At 52.5% G+C, this 19233-nt stretch overlaps 7 protein-coding genes across 7 annotated transcripts; 4 read left to right on the top strand and 3 right to left on the bottom strand.

Annotated features, from left to right (window-relative positions):
- Window positions 1–480: 480 nt before the first annotated feature.
- PG986_001223 (mitochondrial 37S ribosomal protein uS10m) lies at window positions 481–1459 on the bottom strand (the record flags this gene model as incomplete). Its single annotated transcript, XM_066837445.1, is given in 5 exon segments — window positions 481–629; window positions 685–1151; window positions 1165–1236; window positions 1293–1348; window positions 1406–1459. 5 exon segments carry the CDS (start codon window positions 1457–1459, stop codon window positions 481–483), a joined length of 798 nt encoding a protein of 265 aa, XP_066706338.1.
- Window positions 1460–1788: 329 nt separating this feature from the next.
- PG986_001222 (JAB1/Mov34/MPN/PAD-1 ubiquitin protease domain-containing protein) lies at window positions 1789–2991 on the top strand (the record flags this gene model as incomplete). Its single annotated transcript, XM_066837444.1, has 2 exons — window positions 1789–1813; window positions 1946–2991. 2 exons carry the CDS (start codon window positions 1789–1791, stop codon window positions 2989–2991), a joined length of 1071 nt encoding a protein of 356 aa, XP_066706337.1.
- Window positions 2992–3308: 317 nt separating this feature from the next.
- PG986_001221 (glutamate--tRNA ligase- mitochondrial) lies at window positions 3309–5517 on the bottom strand (the record flags this gene model as incomplete). The annotated part of the gene is made up of 6 exons (XM_066837443.1): window positions 3309–4115; window positions 4198–4464; window positions 4519–4923; window positions 4989–5026; window positions 5092–5154; window positions 5199–5517. 6 exons carry the CDS (start codon window positions 5515–5517, stop codon window positions 3309–3311), a joined length of 1899 nt encoding a protein of 632 aa, XP_066706336.1.
- Window positions 5518–6847: 1330 nt separating this feature from the next.
- PG986_001220 (DnaJ like subfamily A member 2) lies at window positions 6848–8316 on the top strand (the record flags this gene model as incomplete). The annotated part of the gene is made up of 4 exons (XM_066837442.1): window positions 6848–6890; window positions 6969–7027; window positions 7089–8174; window positions 8230–8316. The coding sequence occupies 4 exons, from the start codon at window positions 6848–6850 to the stop codon at window positions 8314–8316; spliced, it is 1275 nt and encodes a 424-aa protein (XP_066706335.1).
- A 903-nt stretch (window positions 8317–9219) lies between these two features.
- PG986_001219 (60S ribosomal protein eL32) lies at window positions 9220–9940 on the top strand (the record flags this gene model as incomplete). The annotated part of the gene is made up of 4 exons (XM_066837441.1): window positions 9220–9259; window positions 9384–9508; window positions 9633–9754; window positions 9832–9940. 4 exons carry the CDS (start codon window positions 9220–9222, stop codon window positions 9938–9940), a joined length of 396 nt encoding a protein of 131 aa, XP_066706334.1.
- A 2407-nt stretch (window positions 9941–12347) lies between these two features.
- Window positions 12348–12986, top strand: PG986_001218 (uncharacterized protein; the record flags this gene model as incomplete). The annotated part of the gene is made up of 1 exon (XM_066837440.1): window positions 12348–12986. The coding sequence occupies one exon, from the start codon at window positions 12348–12350 to the stop codon at window positions 12984–12986; it is 639 nt and encodes a 212-aa protein (XP_066706333.1).
- Window positions 12987–16110: 3124 nt separating this feature from the next.
- Window positions 16111–18390, bottom strand: PG986_001217 (uncharacterized protein; the record flags this gene model as incomplete). The annotated part of the gene is made up of 5 exons (XM_066837439.1): window positions 16111–16288; window positions 16346–17113; window positions 17211–17724; window positions 17800–17939; window positions 18014–18390. Coding segments are annotated over 5 exons (1977 nt in total), but the record flags the coding sequence as incomplete, so codon positions are not given.
- Between the last annotated feature and the right edge of the window lie 843 nt (window positions 18391–19233).

The following is a 19233-nucleotide window of genomic DNA, read 5'->3' as shown; positions in this document are numbered from 1 at the left end:
TACGTGCCGATTTGAAAAGCTGGGAAATTGGACGATACTCACATCAGACTGGGTATAGATGCGATTTCCGAGGAATTTTGTCGGTTTTATTGCCCTTATGACTTGTGTTTCCCATCTCATCATTGTCTTTGAACAATTTCGACCGAACAACAAACTTCACAGGCGCTCGGACCATCCACAACCCCTAAACTCACATCCAGAGCTCAGGGGCGCAGAATATCCTCTACAGCACAACCTATTTCAGGACAAACTGCTATTGAGTAATATATTATTGGTTACTTGATGGAAGACTGACATGGCCGCATATTAACGCTTCTGGACTCTAGAGCTGCAGTGTACGTCGGGAGGGTTGCTTAGGCCTTTTTTACGCAGCCCTATCCAAGTGATAGTACAGTCATTTTTTCTATATATAGTACATATCTTCTTTGTACAGTTGCTAGACCCCCTGGACATATGCGCTGGGCCTTAGGATGGCCCAAATCAGCCCTGGATCCGGAATCGCTCGCTCTCCAACAGCTCCTGGACCTTCTGGACGGTACCTTCGGTCTTGTCGCGGCCCAGCAACTTCATTTTGTCTTCGATCACGTCCTGCATGGCCTGGCCTTGTCCTTCCATCTCCTTACCGACACCTGCATGTTCATTAGTCCCCGGACATAAAACCCAAGCGGAGAAACCACGACTTACCAAGCTTGCTGTATTCCCATACGTTGGCCTTCATACCAATACCATAGTAGGCATGCTTCTGAAGGAACGCCAGCCAGATCTGCACCGATTCGGGATGTCCGTCGCGGATCTGGATTAACCGTCGTCGAGTGATACGCTCGAAGTTCTCCTGGCTCTTCTTGAAAATGAAATGCGACTTGGGCACTGTCCAGCGCTCCTTGATCTTGGGCAGCGGCACCGGTCCGAAAGCCGGCAGGTTCAGGTAGTAAGCGGCGCGCAAAGCGAAATCGCAGAAGAACTCGAGGTTCGGTACGCTGTATGATCGCAACTGCAGGTCGCATGTGGGCACTCCATAGTTGGCCTCCCGGCGCAGAGGCTGGAGGTAGAGCGACTGCACAGATCGCGGGAGTCGGATTGCTGGCTCTTCCGGGTGAACCTCGTGCCTTTCACAAATGTCAGAAGTGTGGTTCTCGAGGAGAGGAGATAGACTGGGCGGCGCACCTCATGGGAAACGGCACTGTGAGGGTCTCGTCACTCCGGACGGAGGCGGGCGTCGTCTGGTTCGGCTTGGCTCTACGCAAGGGTCAGATATTTGGTCGCGCAACAGTCGGATTGAGGGGCTCGTCTACATTGAAGCCTTTGAACGGCTGGCGGAGGCAATGAATGCGCTCCGAGGCTGTCGGGCCTGTAGTGGAATTGTTAGCAAACTATATGCGATTCTGGTTCTCCTAGGTATGCATACCACCGGCCTCGTGAGGGTTTGCCGCAAGGGCTGTAATATGCTGGATCTGGACATTGTGGTTGCCATAGCTGCAAGTGCGTCGTCACATCCCCCAGACAGCCAAAAGTCGCGATCTGCCCTCTACCTTCAATTCGAGGATCCTCAATTGAGGGCCGGCGAAATTTGGGCCGGGGCGTATCGAGAAAGCGGGTCTCCATATCGATAGGCAACTACACAATAACATGCTGCTATCAGCTATTGCAGCCTAGCTCCCCACCTTCAACTGTCAATGTCAATGGCACATTGAACAACATCGGCAACCGAACTTCTCGATTTGCAGTTTACTCTCTGACAACCATCCATCAAGATCCAATACAAGCTCCCAGTGGAGCTCAGCAGCCAAGATGGAGGTTGCTATGAAATCATGGGGTAAGTTTCACTTCACCTCATTCCGAGGCAACTCCAAACCCATCCAGCGTTATCGCTGTGACCCCACCATCACCCGCCTCAGCAAGTCGTACATCATGTCCCCAGACTAACAAACCACCCACCTTCGTCTAGAACTCGACAACGATGTTAAACTCGTCGACGAAACGCGAGACGCACTATACGCCTATTCGCCCGCCGACCAAAAGGCGATCAATGAGAAGAAGCCATGGAAGGAGAACCCCCACCACTTCAAGCATGTGCGCATTAGCGCGGTGGCACTGATCAAGATGGTCATGCATGCGCGGTCTGGCGGGGAGATCGAGGTGATGGGATTGATGCAGGGATACGTTTCCGGTGACACATTTATCGTAACGGACGCCTTCGGTTTGCCCGTCGAAGGTACCGAGACCCGAGTCAACGCCCAGGGCGACGCCAACGAGTACATGATCGAATACCTGCAGCTCTCGCGCGACCAGGGAGGTCGCGAGGAGAATGTTGTTGGCTGGTACCACAGTCATCCCGGCTACGGCTGCTGGCTCAGCGGTATCGATGTCGACACCCAGGCCCTGCAGCAGCAGTTCCAGGACCCGTTCTGCGCCGTCGTCATCGACCCCGACCGCACCATCAGCGCCGGCCGCGTCGAGATCGGAGCTTTCCGCACCTTCCCTCAGGGCTACAAGGCTTCCGACAACGCCGGGTCGTCCTCAGGCAACACCAAGGAGAGCAAAGAGCATGGAGGTACCTCGGTGCCCCTGGCCAAGGCGGCAGATTTTGGCGCGCACGCCAACAAATACTACAGCATGGAGGTCTCGCATTTCAAGAGCACCCTCGACACGAAGCTTTTGGAGTTGCTGTGGAACAAATACTGGGTGCAGACTCTGTCGCAGAGTCCCCTCCTCACGAACCGCGACTTCGGCAACAAGCAAATGCTGGATTTGGGATCCAAGATCCGGGAGGCGTCACAGATGATTTCGCGCGCTACCCGAGGCGGCCCTGGCGGCATGTTTGGTACAGCTATTACCTCGAGAGCAACCGACGCGGACCTAGAAAAACTTTCCAGAGACAGTCGCGCCGTTGTTGGCAAAGAGGTGCAGGGACTAATGGCGACGGACGTCAAGGTCAAGGTCTTCAACGGTTTGGGCAACAATGACGGAAGTACAGCTCCCGTTCCAACGTAAAGTCGTCATGAGTCTTTAGCAGTATCTGATATAGGCAAGACTGGCGGCATGCAGGTCTATTGGCCCCAGAGGAGCAACGGTGAAGAGACCCGGTTCTACTTTACATAAAAGCTAGAGGTTATGAGATCATGAAGCATCAGACGGCGTTCTGAGTTGAGGTTTGCTTTGGGTGTCTTTTCTAGAGGCTACGCAGGTTACAGGAATAATACAAGAAAGTTTGGGTCTACCAAACCACATAATCTACATCCGAACCTCCCTATATTCTATTTTTATCTCATATCCATGCCATGCGCACGAAATTCCTCGACGAAATGATATCAAGCTATCGAGTCGATCGCTCGCTGTATGCGGTTCATCGTCTCTGTCTTGCCCAGCACCACCATACTTGGAATCAGGGCCGGGCCAGGCTGCAGCGCGCACAGGAACCACCGCAGCATGTGGAAACCCCACGGCTCTTCCGTCTCAGGGGACGTCCGCATGCCATAGATGGACTTGATGAGCGGGTTGAGGACCTCCTCGAGACACTCCTTGGTCCATGACGATTCGTCCGCCGGGATGTCGCGGAGCGCATCGGCGAACAACCCGGCGATGCCGGCGGCGTCCATTTCCGAATCGGTATGTTGGTGCTCCATGGCTCCGTTCTCGGCAGCGGCAGCGGCGGGTGACCGGACGAAGAGGCAGCGCACATCCCGCAGGCCCTCGTGCAGCGTCTGCCGGTACAGCTCCGTCGGGACGGTCCAGAATAGGTACCGGGTGCGCTTTACGTAGCTCGCGGCGTTGACGTACGTCTTTTGGTCGAGCTCGAAGACCTTGCCGATGTAGGCCGCGTTGTAATCGAGGCCGGCGGCATCGTCGCCAGCGGTGGCCATGGCGGGGACGAACTGGCCGAGCGTGGCGGCCACGTTGTCGTTGTCGATGTTCTCGGAGAGCTGCGGTGGTGCTGGTCCCGTGGACAGGTGGTCGCGCTCCTTCTCGAGGTTGCGGATCGCCAGGGCGAGGGGCGGGACGACTTGCGCTTGCAGGTCTTCGGGGCTCTGCGCTAGGAACTTGGACTTATGCTTGTTGTTCAGGAAGTCGAGTTTGTTGGAGACGCGGATGTCGCCTCGGGTGAAGCGGAGGTGGAACTGGTGTACAAGTTGATCAGTATGCGGCTCGACAATGTGATCGATAGTCTCGTCTTCTTAAGCACGCAAGTCGATAACTAACCTTCTCGACCATTTGTTGAAGATCCATGACTTCAGACGTTCCTTTGGTACCCTTGCCGGGACTCCATCCAAGCAGCACGACATAGTTGAGCAAGCCTTCTGGGAGATAGCCTTTATTCCGGTACGAGGCAATGTCGATGTCTCCGTGCCGCTTGCTGAGCTTCTGCTTGTTCTGGTCCGTCAAGAGCCCAACGTGCGCAAAGGTGGGAGACTTCCATCCGAAGGCGTCGTATAGTCCGACGTGTCTGGGGGTGGATACGAGCCATTCCTAGCCAATCGGAGTCAGCCGACTCCTTGCAGAGACATCCATGGTGACACTTACAGCTCCACGAATAACGTGTGTGATTTCCATGAGGTGGTCGTCGACCACGTTAGCGAAGTGATACGTCGGGAAGCCGTCGCGCTTCATGATGATGAAGTCGTCCACGGAGCCGGGCGGCGGCTTGTAGGCGCCGTACACGAGGTCGCTGAAGAGGGGCTTGAAGTTGCCGCTGCTGCCGTGCGTCTTGAAGCGGACGCAGTGGGCCTCGCCGCTCGCGGCCCGGCGCTCCGACTCGGGGACGGGGATGTGGGAGCAGTGGCCGTCGTAGCCGGTCATTTCCTCGCCGTTGGCCATGGCCAGCTTCTTGATCTCGTCCAGCCGCTCGGGGCTGCAGAAGCAGCGGTAGGCTTTGTCTTGGTCGAGGAGCTCTTTTACATGTTGGCGGTAGATGGGGAGTCTGTCCGACTGTAAACGGGTTTAGCATATGCTGTTGTCTGGCAGTTATGATGGGACATAGGGGGGGCAATTACTTGCTTATATGGTCCGAACTCGCCACCAATGTCAGGGCCTGAACATATATATACTATTAATACCTTTGACAATTTCTTCAAACTGATGACAGGTTGAACGAACCTTCGTCCCATTGGAGCCCGGCCCATTTCATGTCTTCGTACAGCCTTTGCTCAGCATCGCTCACTATCCGTGTCTGCAGTCGGCCGTGTAAGCTTCTTGACTCATACGATAGCTCGGGATGTTGCTCACTTGATCCGTATCCTCCAGCCTGAGAAGAAACTGACCACCAGTGGCTTTGGCCAGCAGGTAATTGAACAGCGCCGTCCTCAAAGAGCCCAGGTGCAGATAGCCCGTAGGCGAGGGCGCAAACCGGGTCCGGGCCGGAGTCGTCGGTAGCGCTCTTGCTTGGTTCAGCTTCTGCTCGACCTTTTCAGGTCTCCCGGCGAACGCAAAGCGCTTGAAGATGGTGGTCCTTCCTGCAGCCAGCAGCTGTGCCCTCGGCAACATCCGCCGCAAGGGACCACCGACGTGCTGCATATTCCTCATTATAAAAGCTTCATCGCATTTCGCACAAAAAAAGGGGTATTGCATTCGACGTCCGATACGTTCTGCCCTCTTGCTATTTACAGGGGGCTGTTGAGAGCTGGACCTGAGAAAGCTTGTGTGTTATGCCGTTTAAAGACATATCGTGCCCCGAGCTCAGAATGCACTTTTCTGATGCGAAAAAAGACCTGGGGTAATCTTTTTCAGGGTCCGCACGTCCGTCATCTTTTTGTAACCTCACTCGCCCAGAGATTGAAGATCTAGGTTTAAAACAGCTTCGTATTAACTCGAAAATCATCCAAGGGAATTCTCGGTTTACCCAATCCAGTAAATCCGCAATGCTTTCGGAACCTCGCAGTTGAAACGACCGCACAAAGTACATGCTCATAGTAGTATTCCATCGTTCGCCTAGAAGTGGGGGATATGCAGCTTGAGAGAAAGCCTGAAAGTCTAGGCGGGTTTTGGTCCTCCAGCGAACTGACCAGTCGACATCCCGATTGGACAGCCCTATGCAGGTGGGCTTACGTTACGACAGTTACGTACCTGGTAAGAAGTGAAAACTCGCCGCGTCTGTAATTGAATTGAAGTAAGCCTCTATGAATCGTATGTTGATGGTGGCGACGCCAAAATCATTTCGTACTAAAAAAAAGCACGAGGAGACGTACATCACAAGTCGATTGCGATGCATGGAAGGCACTTTTCCGCAAGTCGATTGCCATAGAACTTGGCAATCCTTTGGGACTTCAAGTTTTTCACCTCCAGTTAATTGTACCAGCATACCTACCACCAGACCACCTACCCAGATTTCCACACTTACTTTTGCGTCTGGAATACATCAAGGCATGCATGGCGGCACAAGCATTTGCGTTGCACGTGGAAACCATAACTTTGCTCTGGCATATTCCTGTGCGATCTGGGCAGGCAGTGTTGCTTTTCTACGATGTTTTACAATGCTAGGCTTCATTTGGGGTTGATAGTTTGTAGCAGTTTCATGTCGTTTATTGATAAATTCCCTAGCAGTAGGCATCCAATTGCGCATTTGATAATGGACGAATTTGACCATCGGTCATGCCGGTACATTCTGTTGATGTCAGTTTGGGAGGTACCGTACCGATGGCGTAGGTAAAAACGCTGGAAAACCGTGACTGCCACCACCTGCCCCGCTAAATAATTTCTAACAAGTCCAACAAGGCCCAACACCCTGGAAATCCACGGCTGCGGGACAACGTCTCCAAGACATCTTTTCGCTTTTCGTGCAAGGCAAACCGAATAGACATCACTCTCTTGCGCTATTCGCCTTGATTTCTCTCCCTATTCGCAGCAAGACTCAGTCATGGACTTCCCTGGAGCGCAGGAAGAAGAGGTTGATCTCTACGGTAACTATTCACCCCGCCATCGGCAGCGCGGGACGATCGCCGCATCTGCAAAATCAGTCATCTAATGCTTTTTCGCAGAGCTCCTCGAAATTGACAGAAATGCCAGCCAGAACGACATCAAGAAGGCCTACCGAAAGGTAAACTACCCGCTTGATCTTGCATTTGCATTGCTACATAGTTCTGACCTTTCGCTTCCAGCTCGCACTGCAACACCACCCAGACAAAGTAAGCGAAGAACTCCGCGAAGAATCCGAGGCCAAGTTCAAGAGTGTTTCGCAAGCCTACGAAATCCTCAAAGATGAAGAGAAGCGAGCTATGTACGACCAACACGGCATGGCCGCCTTTGATCCCTCAAGAGGCGGCGGCATGGGCCCAGAAGTAGATATCAACGACATTCTGGCGCAGATGTTTGGTATGGGCATGGGCGGCCCCGGTGGCCCTGGCGGTCCTGGCGGGCCCCGCCGGCCCAGACGCGGCGCCGACGAGGAGTCCAGGTACAATGTCACATTAGAGGATCTCTACAAGGGCAAGACGGTCAAGTTCGCTGCCGACAAGCAGGTTCTCTGCAGCACTTGCACTGGAACAGGAGGAAAGAAGGATGTCAAGCCCCAGACTTGCGAGAAGTGCAAGGGTAACGGTATGGTGGAGGCGTTCCGTCAGATCGGCCCCGGCATGATGACGCGAGAATCCGCCATTTGCGACAGATGCGAGGGCTCCGGCAACTTCTTCAAGGAGAAGGACCGCTGCAAGAAGTGCAAGGGCAAGCGCACCGTCAAGGAGCGGAAGCCACTCGAGATCTACATCCCCCGGGGATCGATGCAAGGAGAGCGCATCGTCCTGGAAGGCGAAGCTGATCAGCTGCCCGACCAGAAGCCGGGTGATCTCGTCTTTATCTTGGTAGAGGAGCCGCATGATGTTTTCCACCGTATTGGAAACGACTTGTCGGCCGACCTGGAGATAACGCTCGAGGAAGCCATCTGCGGTTTCTCTCGTGTTGTCTTGACCCACCTTGACGGCCGTGGTATCCAGATTAGCCATCCCAGAGGCAAGGTTCTGCGACCTGGCCAAGTGCTCAAGGTTGAGGGTGAGGGTATGCCCTTGAAGAGAGGCGAATCCAAGGGTGATCTCTACCTGATCGTGAAGATCGAATTCCCTGAGGATGGCTGGCTCAAGGATGACATCGAGTACGAGGGTCTTCGCAAGCTTCTACCTGGCCCGCCTGAGCCTATCAAGGCTGAGGAAGTTGATGATGTCGAGTACGATGACGATGCTGATATCGAAGATGTAAGTTGACCTACCACCACTCTTCGTGTCGTTGCCAAAGCTAACGCAATACCAGATGGGTGCTCAATCTGGCGATCCTCGATACCAGAGCGAGTGGGCGGATGAGGATGATGAGCCGCAGGCTCAGTGCGCGCAACAGTAATGAGTTATGAGACATGAGAATATTTACATGATGGGCAGAGAGATACCAACCAAGGGCCGGAGTAGCCCATGGATGGTCCTAGACGGCATGACTGTCTGGTATGATTAGAAAACGTCGGTGGACCGTTGGATGTGTCATTCTTCATCGGCAGGGATATGCTGGGATTTGGCAGAGCGAGTTGTAGACCAACATTGCGAACATAGATCTGGTATGCCCCTCTGGGCTTTTCGTATATCGAGAACCAATCATCTCCTCATCAAGACGGACATGGGTTCGATGTTAATACGGGAGAGGCAATGTTTCGAGGGTATCATTAGTAAAAGGAGCTTGCGGCGGAAATGCGAACACCCAACAAGGTGCCTATGTATCTACCACATGTGTACCCCAGACATAAGTAATCTTCCATGTTGCCTGTTGATGGAGGACATGCAGACCTATTTGTAGCTAACCCCTTCTTCCCCATCCACTTCCATGGAAGCGAGTGACATAATTGGCGGGCCTGGCCTCATCTACTACTAAGACTGGACTCTAGTTCAGCCGCAGGGGCCCCACTCCCTTTGGCCTTTCCTGCTACCAGCCACACTACCCACATGCAGCCCAATTCGCACACCACTGCAAAAAGCCCTAGGTACGTACCTCTGACGCTCGAGCCAACCAACCAAGCCCCACGGCCCGGAAAAATCAGGCCTTCGGAAGGGCAAAATTGGAATGTGTGTATCAATTTTACAGTGGCTCTGCCTTTTCGCGATAATTTCTGAAGCCAGTCTACCACACTCTCACCCCCCAACCCGACACCTACTAACCATCCAGGACAAATCCCCATAATCCGTCAAGGTAATTGCCAAATCTCTGCCGAAGTTCTCTCACACTAGAATTGGACCTTTGTTCTAACAACTCGTCAAGATGGTTGCCGCCAAGAAGCACGTTCCTATCGTCAAGAAGCGTACGTCAATCCGACCCCTCGATCTTTTTTCCCACAGCGACGAAGCACGCCATCCCGTGGCACCTAATATTCGCGCGAAAGACAGTCGGGAACATGGAAATTGACAGGGTTTTTTTTTGAACAGGAACCAAGACCTTCAACCGCCACCAGGCCGATCGCTTCAAGTGCCTCGACCGATCATGGCGCAAGCCCAAGGGTATTGACAACCGTGTCCGAAGACGGTTCCGTGGCAACACCCAGATGCCCTCTGTACGTTGATCCCTATCGCGACATCTCCAACTTGGATCGTAGTTCGGCATTTCGAGTCGGAGATCCGCGACATTCTTGGATTGCGTGGGAAATATTTTGCTGACCGGTGGACTTCTTTCCACAGATCGGTTTCGGTTCCAACAAGAAGACCCGCCACATGATGCCCTCCGGCCACAAGGCCTTCCTCGTTCAGAACACCAACGATGTTGAGCTTCTGATGATGCACAACCGCACCTACGCTGCAGAGTACGTCAAACGCGCCCCGTCAATCAACTGCTGGACAGAGATGGAATCTGGAGATATCATACTGACTAGCCCTGCAGGATCGCCCACAACGTTTCGTCCCGAAAGCGAATCGACATCATCGCCCGCGCCAAGCAGCTGGGCGTCAAGGTCACCAACCCCAAGGCCAAGGTGACCACCGAGATCTAAAAAACGGGTTATTTGTCCACGGTTGCGGCGACTTCGGGGTCCGGTTGATTTGTTTATGGCATTCATTGCATGCAGGGAAGGGATTTGCTCTTATGGTCTACGGACAGCTACGAGTTAGCATGCACTCCGTGCTAGGAAATGAAATACTACTGCGATGACAACAAACGATACCTCACGATACTCGGTTCGGAAAACCCTCCCATCGTGACATGGTCTGCTCTCTTTCATGATGGGGCAGCCAATGTGACATGGGATTTGTCAATTTCTTTTCCCCGACGAGACTACGATGTGACCACCATCGCCCGAGGCGATTGGTGCACACTTTGAGCCCCAAGGGCTCGGCGGCGAAGACACCCAATTCGGACGAGAGGGGCCTGGCTTCTCTAGACCATATGGCCGACTTCAAGGGTCCAATTGAAAGCCTCAAGTCCTCAATACGAATGTGTTTTACTGCATAACTGATGTGAACCCTGGCTTTTTTGTCAATTGCTGGCCATGTAGACCACATATGGGGATACTGAGACGGTCGTCAATTCGTGACATGGATCCATCGATGAATTGGTTTTAAATGTGACTGATAGCCATCAACGTTACACATGCCAGGAGCTTTATATCGCGCGAGTTCCTCAAGCACATAGGCCTGGGAAAACAGACTGTCGTTTGTAATATTATGAAACTCGGCATCTTGGTGTACAATTGCCGTGACTAGCAGCAGCGGCAAAGACAAACCCACCCTACCTGGCAGACAACCTCGACGCGAAACGACGTACAGGCTACGTAGGCGCGTTCTTGTAGACAAAGCCACCATAGAACGCTTCATTCCGTCCTTCTGTATTACTGAGCCTTGGAAGACTTATCCCTATGGCAATTAGACGGGATAATGTGTGTATGTCCGTCCAGTGCCTTCAGACATTAAATTCAATTCACGTGTTCCATCCTTGAAGACCTTTATCGGATATATGATACGAACACTCAACCAAGAAGTGTAGTTCGCATTTCTCTATTATCCGAATGCACCTTTGTCTTCACCTAGACCTGTCCCTACTTAGCATGTAGATATGCCCTTCTTCCTTGCCAATGCATCATTCTCGATCGCCTGGATTGTGGTGATGATCCGAGGCTGAGAATCTCGATGCTGCAGTTGTAGGCAAGCCTTATTTGGGGGTTTTCAGTAGACAAGGAATACGATTTATCTTGATGTTCAGTGTGTATGGCTCGATTTGATCATTTTGCCTGGAGTGTGTATGAACTGAGACACGAGCCGTTTGTTTCGGTCCACAAGAAAGTTACGTCTTACCATGGTTCGAGTGTTCAACTGAAGTACGGATACTGGGGACAATCAACGGTTTAGAGTTACCAAGCCGCAGGATACTCGATTCTATTGTTTTTCTCGGGTCACTAGCAAAGGCAACCACATACCAGAACCTGCTTGCTGTGGAATATATCGACCTTTTTCCAGTTAGGCTGCCATTTTGTGAATGATCCAACACATTGGTACATGCCTAGGCATTATAGGCCAGCAATACCTGCACGTTGCTGATCAGAGGTTCTCGAGTATAGTCCTGGATTGTTAGATTGATAAACTCATGATTGCCCACCTTGGAGTGATACTTGGAACCTCGTACTGGATCTGGACCTCGAATGGTTCTCAAACTAAAGTTTGTTCAATGCCAGGCACAGCCTACAACCGTCAACGGGCCAAGTGACTCGATTACACACGGTCAATGGCCATTGTCTCGAGCTGGCCCATGGTTCGGGCCCTTTCAGCTAGAAGATCAATCAAGCCCAACCTACTGTCCCAACGTGATATTTCACTTTTGTTCCGACTGGCGAGTTCTGATAGCTGAGGCCACAGGATTCCCGGTATCTGACTTAGAGAAGGTGATTGTTGGCCATCGACATTACGAGGGGATCAGAGCATCACAACGTCTTTCCTCAGCGCCTGCATACCTGTTTTACGTCCCCTAGACAGCCTTATTTATGCCTACGAACACCCACTTCTCCCCTGTACAGGATACGAAATGCCGGTGAACTTTGTTTCTACCAGACGTGAGATTGAGTTAAAAGCCCTTCAAAGCCCCGGGCTTCAGAACCAGGACAGGCTCCCCGGCTGGCTCGTAGGCATCTCTGACAGTCAAGCCTTCCATCACCTGGCTCGGGTCAGTTGGTCTGGCATAACCTTATTTCTGGGGGAGTATATATGCCCCAGATCCTCCAGTACCGGTTGTCCTTTTTCTTTTTCCAACCCGTCAAACATCAAGCATCTGTTCCACACCTACACTGTCACTTTACACTGATACCAATATCTCCAACTTGGACTCTTGGTTTTCAACTACACACTTCACCCTTCTATTTCTTGATTAAACAGTCTTGCAACTTGTACACTTTCTATTGAGAACCAGTCATCATGGCTTACACCCAACAACTCTCGGGTTTCAATCCCGTCTCTACTTCAACCGCTTCCAATACCACCGAGGTTGGCCTGGCAAGCAACAACATCCAGTTGGCTACTCAAAACCATACATTTGGTGTTCTACAAATAGCCACAACAAACCAGCAAGGCAACGCTACTCAGACAATCAACTGTTGGCAACCACCTTCAGACTCTTCAGATTCTCAAGACCCTCAAGACGTCGATATGCAGGACTGGGACAGCTGTGACGTCCCTGAGCTTGATGACGATGCTATGTCCATCAGCTCTTTTGATGACCAAGATTGGGATCCCACGGAAATAACTCCTCCGGATTCCCCAATGGATCTAGATCCTAAAACCCCACCCAATGGGGACAACATTGAAATGATGAAAATTGACACCCCGAGCCACCAGCTCAGCTTCTGGGACCAGAGGGACGAACTGTATCAAATGGACATGGACTACATGGTTGTTGACGCAGACGGCACCTTCGATACCAACATGACGGCACCTATTATTTCAGCTCCTTATCCTCACGGACACCCTGTACTCCGTGCCCTTGATGTGGACACCGAGGTGGACGAGGAAGGTGACATCCTCATGAAGCCCACCCTGTCCGAACTACACTACTAGGAGCCTACACTCCGACCCGTGACACACACCCATTCCAATTGGCGCGTGACCATAGCCACAACACAATACATCAAGGGAGGGCATCACCAAAACATTATCAAACGCCCACCCACACAAATCTATACGATGAAACTTCTCATTGGATAAACCTTCTCGAATCCGAAAGGTATCTCGTTGCCATCCTACTACACACCGGGCTACTAGCTCATTCAATCGTTGCACAAGTCTGCTTTGATCACTTCGGTGGAGCGCTTGGGTCGGCGACCACCTTGTTGGAGTCGTACTGTACAATCAGTTGCTTGTTAGCGCTGTATTGGCATTGATGGGGCTTTAGGCGTTGAGGAGTTATGTTGGCATTTTCTTGAGAGATACCCCGGGGAAACACATCTAATGAGACAATCTTTTTACAAAAATCAATCAATTGCTGGATCTCAGCTCCCAAGTCTGCAATCTGAATGATGTAAACTGGCAATTCCTAATATGGGCTCAAATTGGGTGAGTAGGGCAGTTGCTTCAATTGCTTGTTTTAGTTGTCTGTTCCCACACTGTACTACAGGCAGGTCTCTTCGTGAGCTGCTACTTCCTTATTTGATTTTACTTGTAAAATGTGCCTAGCAGTTACCCAGCTGTCCGTGTTTCTTGAATGGTCCTAAGGCCTTGTGGTTTCTACCCGACGAAACCAATACGAAGTTTGCCAATCGATACCGGTACCCCGTGTCTTGATCTTGGTCAACGATCTGTTACAATTATACCCAATCCCAATTCTTCCCGTCCGAATGGGCCTACTTTCATGTGGAAGCGTTTCCAAACTACCACTGCTCCCTCCCTATCGCGCTTAAGACGGACACGCACTGGCTGGCTGTAGTAAAGCGACGATGCCAGTGTCATCGATTCACTCTCCTGGTTGACTTCGACGCAGATAGGGTCGAAACCTATCGACCCACGATGACTGGTCCAGCAGGCAAAGATGAACCACCACCACAATAATCCCGGTTCCCTATCCCGAGATTCCTACTATTGGCGACCTCATGGAAGCCGTGCCTATCCACCACGTCTCAGCGTTTCGGGATTGAGAACGCATCCTTCTGCCGACACGATGACGGGAATCCTGAACTCCACGACGATCCGCTTTCCCTTTTCCCTTCTAGGAATCTTCGCCGATTAGCAAGCCCGAGAAGGGGTTTGAGGAATATTCAAGAAGTATGCTGCCATCACCGACATCGGGAAGAGCGAGGACGATTGTGGTGTCCCGACTATCGACCTCACCAACACGACCTACTATGCTGTACTACTCTGGGCCTACAATGACCTCTCCCGGTAATACGGCATGGCCAGTTCGGTGTGGGATGGTCCCGGCGGATTCCCCGTTTGACGGTCAGTATTTATTGAAGGAAGAAGAGTGTGTCGGTCGTGGTGTCGGCTCGAGCCCAGCACCGAGGCACCAGCGGGCAAAAAGGACGAGAATTCGAAGTCAGCCATCTTCGATCTTATCAGAGCTTATGTATCCGTGACATCCCAATCAGTCTGGGACTCCGTCCTTGACGAGTTCTGCCAATCTACGACAGCCGAGTTCCTGCTACCGTTAGTGCCTCTGGTCTTCCGCTTCGATATCCTTTCCAAGGCGCTCTGAGTTACATCTCAAGTACCAATTTATCCCAGACAGAGACCATGCAACGGTAGGCCAGGACATCTAGCTCCAGTCCACACCGGTATCTGATGTACGCATCGCGAGTTCAGCTTGGCTCAACCAAATCAGAAAGAACAAAGACGGTCGGTAACATTGACGCTCTGATACCTAATCTAACCCTCGTTTCCCTTTGCCCACCAACATAGACTGATTATTAATACCATGGTCGATTTACCATCGAAATTGAGTTGTCATCTGAGGGACACATACCACGAGGGTCATGCCGTGTAGTTTGAAGTAGCTGGTGGAAATGTCTTACTACCTCGGTGATCCCGAACAGCACTTCATGCTCATCGGACCAGTGACGCTTGACCACTTCCTATTTCCCAAATAATACTGTCGTATATGACAGGATTACCTGCGAAGAGTGAGGCACCAGTATTCCAGAGTTATTTCGAAATTGTATCGTAGTCAGCCAGTTCCAATTGTAGTGTATGCAGGGCACAGGAAATGGTTGGAAAGGGGTAAAAGAACACCAGTTCTCCTACAAGGTTGTGGCATATAAAGACCACAAGAGGACGGACCGTCGTGCACTTCACACATCCAAACATTGTTCGGAACTTGTTTACACCTCACAACACATACCGTCACTCTCGTATATATTTGCTCCTGAGACGATCTTTGCCTCCGATACGACTTGTAGCTATACTTCTTAGCAACCAACCCTCTTCAGTTGAAGTCATGGATGGGACTGAAGACACCACCTCAGGTTCTGGAGATGATGGTGGACGTAGTGGCTACGACGTTACCCGGACGGCTACCGTGAGCACCGCGACCAAATTGAGTTCTTCGTGGCGTTCGGCATCATGAAGGTGCGTATCTCTTCGTTCTTTCCGGTGCACTGGCTTTCTTTTTTTCAAGGACGTTGACGACTTGGTGTGTGTGGAGTTAGAGATCAAGATATATCAGAGGCGACACCGGAGCGCATAGAGCATAATCCTCGAAGGCACGTCACTAATCAGAATGCCTTATTTGTTTGTGCAGATGTTCATCTCGTGCACATTACGTCTGATTGCTGCAGAAATTGGAGAATATGGCTGGGATGATCTATAATGGCAGACCACTAGAGACAGCTGAGACCGACATAGCACGGTCAGCTTCAAGTCTGATGTATCTCCTTCTTGACATATCCTATCTGGGACTAGCCTGACGGTGCCAAGACCACTGAATATCACCAGCGCCCTTCCCTGAAGCCATGCCCGTCGTGCCTGGTCGTTCTTGGTCATTGATTTTAAGTTGGAAGGTTCCGCACTTTTTCGTTTCTGGGCTAGCGCTGACCAGAGCGGATAGCGGATCGAGAGACCCACCAACAACTTTTCGAGATCGCCAAATTTCTTGGACACACACCAACTTGTCCCGCTTTGGTGCCGACCCCACCGTCGACTCAGCCCTCTAGGAATCGCTCCCCAGGCCTTGCGCTACGGCTCATACATTGTGTCATGGCTGCAAAACTCGTGTCTCCTCCTCTACGCCAAACATGCTTCGGTGCCATGCGACGTCTTTGGAGCCCGGCCCAGTTGAATTCGAACTGGCACCTCTCGGTAGGTGGTCGTTGACGCGCCCCAAGAAGTATGCACGGCCCTGCAAGAACCCTGCCATTTGTTGCAAGTGAAGTCTGGGTAAAATGTCATTACGATTAAGGTATCCTAGATTCCATATTCACCACCCTTACGACCGCTTCCACGGCTGCGACCACCGAGTGACCGGAGTTGTCGGCGACACAATATCCGACGATGCTTCCAAACCCTCTGTGCCCATAGTCGAGACCGCCGGCGACGGAGGTGACGGTCGATCACTCACCGACATCCTCTCCGGTTCAATATTACGCGAGGCAGGCGACGAGCCAGTGCCAAAGGGGGACACTCGATCCGAACCCGTTGTGTTGGACCGGGGGGCTGGGCCCAGGTGGCTAGCCCCCGAGAGCTCGTAGTAGATGGGGTCGGGCTGCTCTACAGGGCCGCTCGCATTGCTCCCGCCAGTCGTCTGCTGCTGCGACTGCTGCTGCTGCGATGACGAGTCACCGTGGAGCTGGTAGATCTGGGGCACGTCTCCGTCGAGCTCCGGCGCCGAGGGATGTCTGATCGGCAGCCCGCTGGGCACATGCGAGTTGTGCACCGGGCCCTTCAACATGGACTCGTCCGGCTCGGGCTCTTCCGCAGCATATGAGGCCTTCTTTCGCTCCCGTCGCCTGCAGAAGACAACGGCGGCAATGATAAGCGCCAAGGCAGCCACAACCCCGATGACGATTCCAGCTATAGCGCCACCGCCGAGTGACGACTTTGAGTGCCCTGATCCAGTATCTGATTTGGATCTGGATCCGGGATCGCCGCTGTCCGAGGAGTCTTTGCTCGTGATCGTCACGATGTTCTCATCGGAACCCTCGACCCAGGTGCACGACGAGACGTTGAAAACGCCGCGCTCGTAGTCGGCAGACAGGTATCTATTGAAAATTGGTGGTCAGCGATTGCGACACCCCAAAGCTGCAGTCCCAGTCTTGGACTTGAACTGATAAGGGAAAAGAACGGATGGTTACTCACGCCTCTTGAAGAAATGTCCGACCAAGCGTGTATTGCGTCGCGTTCGCAGCGCGCTTCAGTGGGAAGTAGTAGCTGGTGTTCCGCACCTTCGGGTGTTCGGCCTTGAGGTCGAATGCGGCGTACGGTAGCACGATTCTCACCGTGTCTCCGCCAGATTTCACATCAGACAGCCGGAAGGTGACCTGCGCATCCGAATCCAGCAGTTGTGTATGGTGTGACTCGTTCACCAGGTACAGGCCGCTGGCATCATCCAGCGTGAGGCCGAAGGCTTTCTCGAAGGCATCGCACGCGCTCTGCGGCAGCCATAGGTTCGGATCCGTTGAGTCGATGAATATGTCGATGGGCTCCGACAGGAGGGTGTCGGAATTCGACCCACCGCTGTAGCTTACGGATTGGAGGACGACCACAAGATCGCGCGTGAGATCGCGGGCCATGGTGAATGATACCGAGTTCTCGCTGAAGCGCGAAGTGTCGTAGCCCGAGAAGATGAGCTGGCCATATACCTGCTTCAGGCCTGTTCCAATCAGTCAAGATCTACTGTTAGCGATCCAGGAGCATCGGCAAAGTGTTTCTGTTCATGACTACTTACGGTAACGAGCGCCAGCTGTGTAACTCCAGCTCAGGCTTGGGATATGCCCTTGGTCTTTGAGCGTGTTGAGGAAAGAGGGGGCTAACTCATTGCTCAAGGATGTTAAGTTCACTGGCTGACCATTCAGTCCGAAGATACCACTTGAGCGACACTGTGTTAGCCATGATGCCTTCAATCGTGGATGGTGGCCTTTACTAATCCTCGAACGACTCACAGGTAGAAGGGATCTGCTGTTGCAAAGCCAGCGACAGTCTGGTTCTTCAGAACCGGACCCGTGAGACCTACTGCCAGATCATCCAAGCCGAACTGCGCAGGCTGAGAGTACCCCAGGTTTGCTTCGAGACCCACTTGGCCATCATTGATACCGTATTGACCAGCATCTAACCAAGTCGATGAATCTTTGGGGTTGAACAATGTGCCCCTGGATACCGCACAGTTGGGTGGCACATCCGCGAAGACCGACGAAGAACAGCCAAGCTCTTGTAGGACGACCATTGACTGGGGCGATGCCGTGGACACCAGGACTCTGACATCCTGCTCAGGGGTGCCTACTCGAACATGGAAAGTACTCCATGGCCCATCGTTGCCCTCGCTGTTGTCGCATCAGTATTGGAGCTCTGCAAAGAAAGGGGATTTCAGGTTATTCACAAGTATTGGCTGGGCCCTACTACCAATGGCTTCGGGAATTCGTGGTCTCTGGGTATGCGTGGGCGACGTGGGCTGGCTACACTGACTCCGTCGACTCCGTCGAGTGCCAAGGATCCCAGGGCCCAGGAGAGTACGACAAATATGCTATTCGGCGCATTGAGCAGCATGTCGAAAACTTTGCGACCGTCCAGATTTGCAATCGAGCATGGCGAACACGCACTTGAGAAAGACAATGTCAACTGCTTGCCCCGATGATTCCTATGGATTGGAGCGCAGAGCGGCAACGACAGGCCGAGAGGCATGGACTGGCCTCCGGAGTGGATAGGGCGATCGGCAGTCTTGGCTACTGGGGCCCTTTTCCTACTCCATTTCGTCTCCATCCGGATCGCGTCAATTTGATTAGCCCAGGTGCGGTCCCAATTCAGGTTTTTCCAAAAATTGCTAATCCTATTGCGACGTTGCTGGCCGTCACGTCATGGACAACTGTTCGACCCCTGTAACGCTCGCTTACTCGGTTCCTCGTTACCGTCCAGCCCAATGAGGGCGACGGGTCGCTGGTAATACCGGGGAATCCCTGCCCCTTAGTGCCCGCTCGTTGGCCGACAACCCGCCTAGCCTCTGGACCGCTGTAGCTCTCTTTCCTTTTGGGGACGGTGGTAAGTGCGGCATGACGGCATTCCCACGCAGGAACAAAATCTCCGCCCAGGCAAATTGCCTGCATCCCATGAAGGCCTCGCTTAGCGGCCAAAATGCGACAGACAATATCGTTCGGTTGGCTGTGTGCCA

Source organism: Apiospora aurea (genome assembly GCF_038362705.1).
Source record: "Apiospora aurea strain CBS 24483 chromosome Unknown utg000001l_segment0_segment0, whole genome shotgun sequence".
In the NCBI taxonomy this organism is placed as follows: domain Eukaryota; kingdom Fungi; phylum Ascomycota; class Sordariomycetes; order Amphisphaeriales; family Apiosporaceae; genus Apiospora; species Apiospora aurea.
Note: the sequence above shows the minus strand (reverse complement) of the source record. Positions and strands in the feature narration are given on the sequence as shown.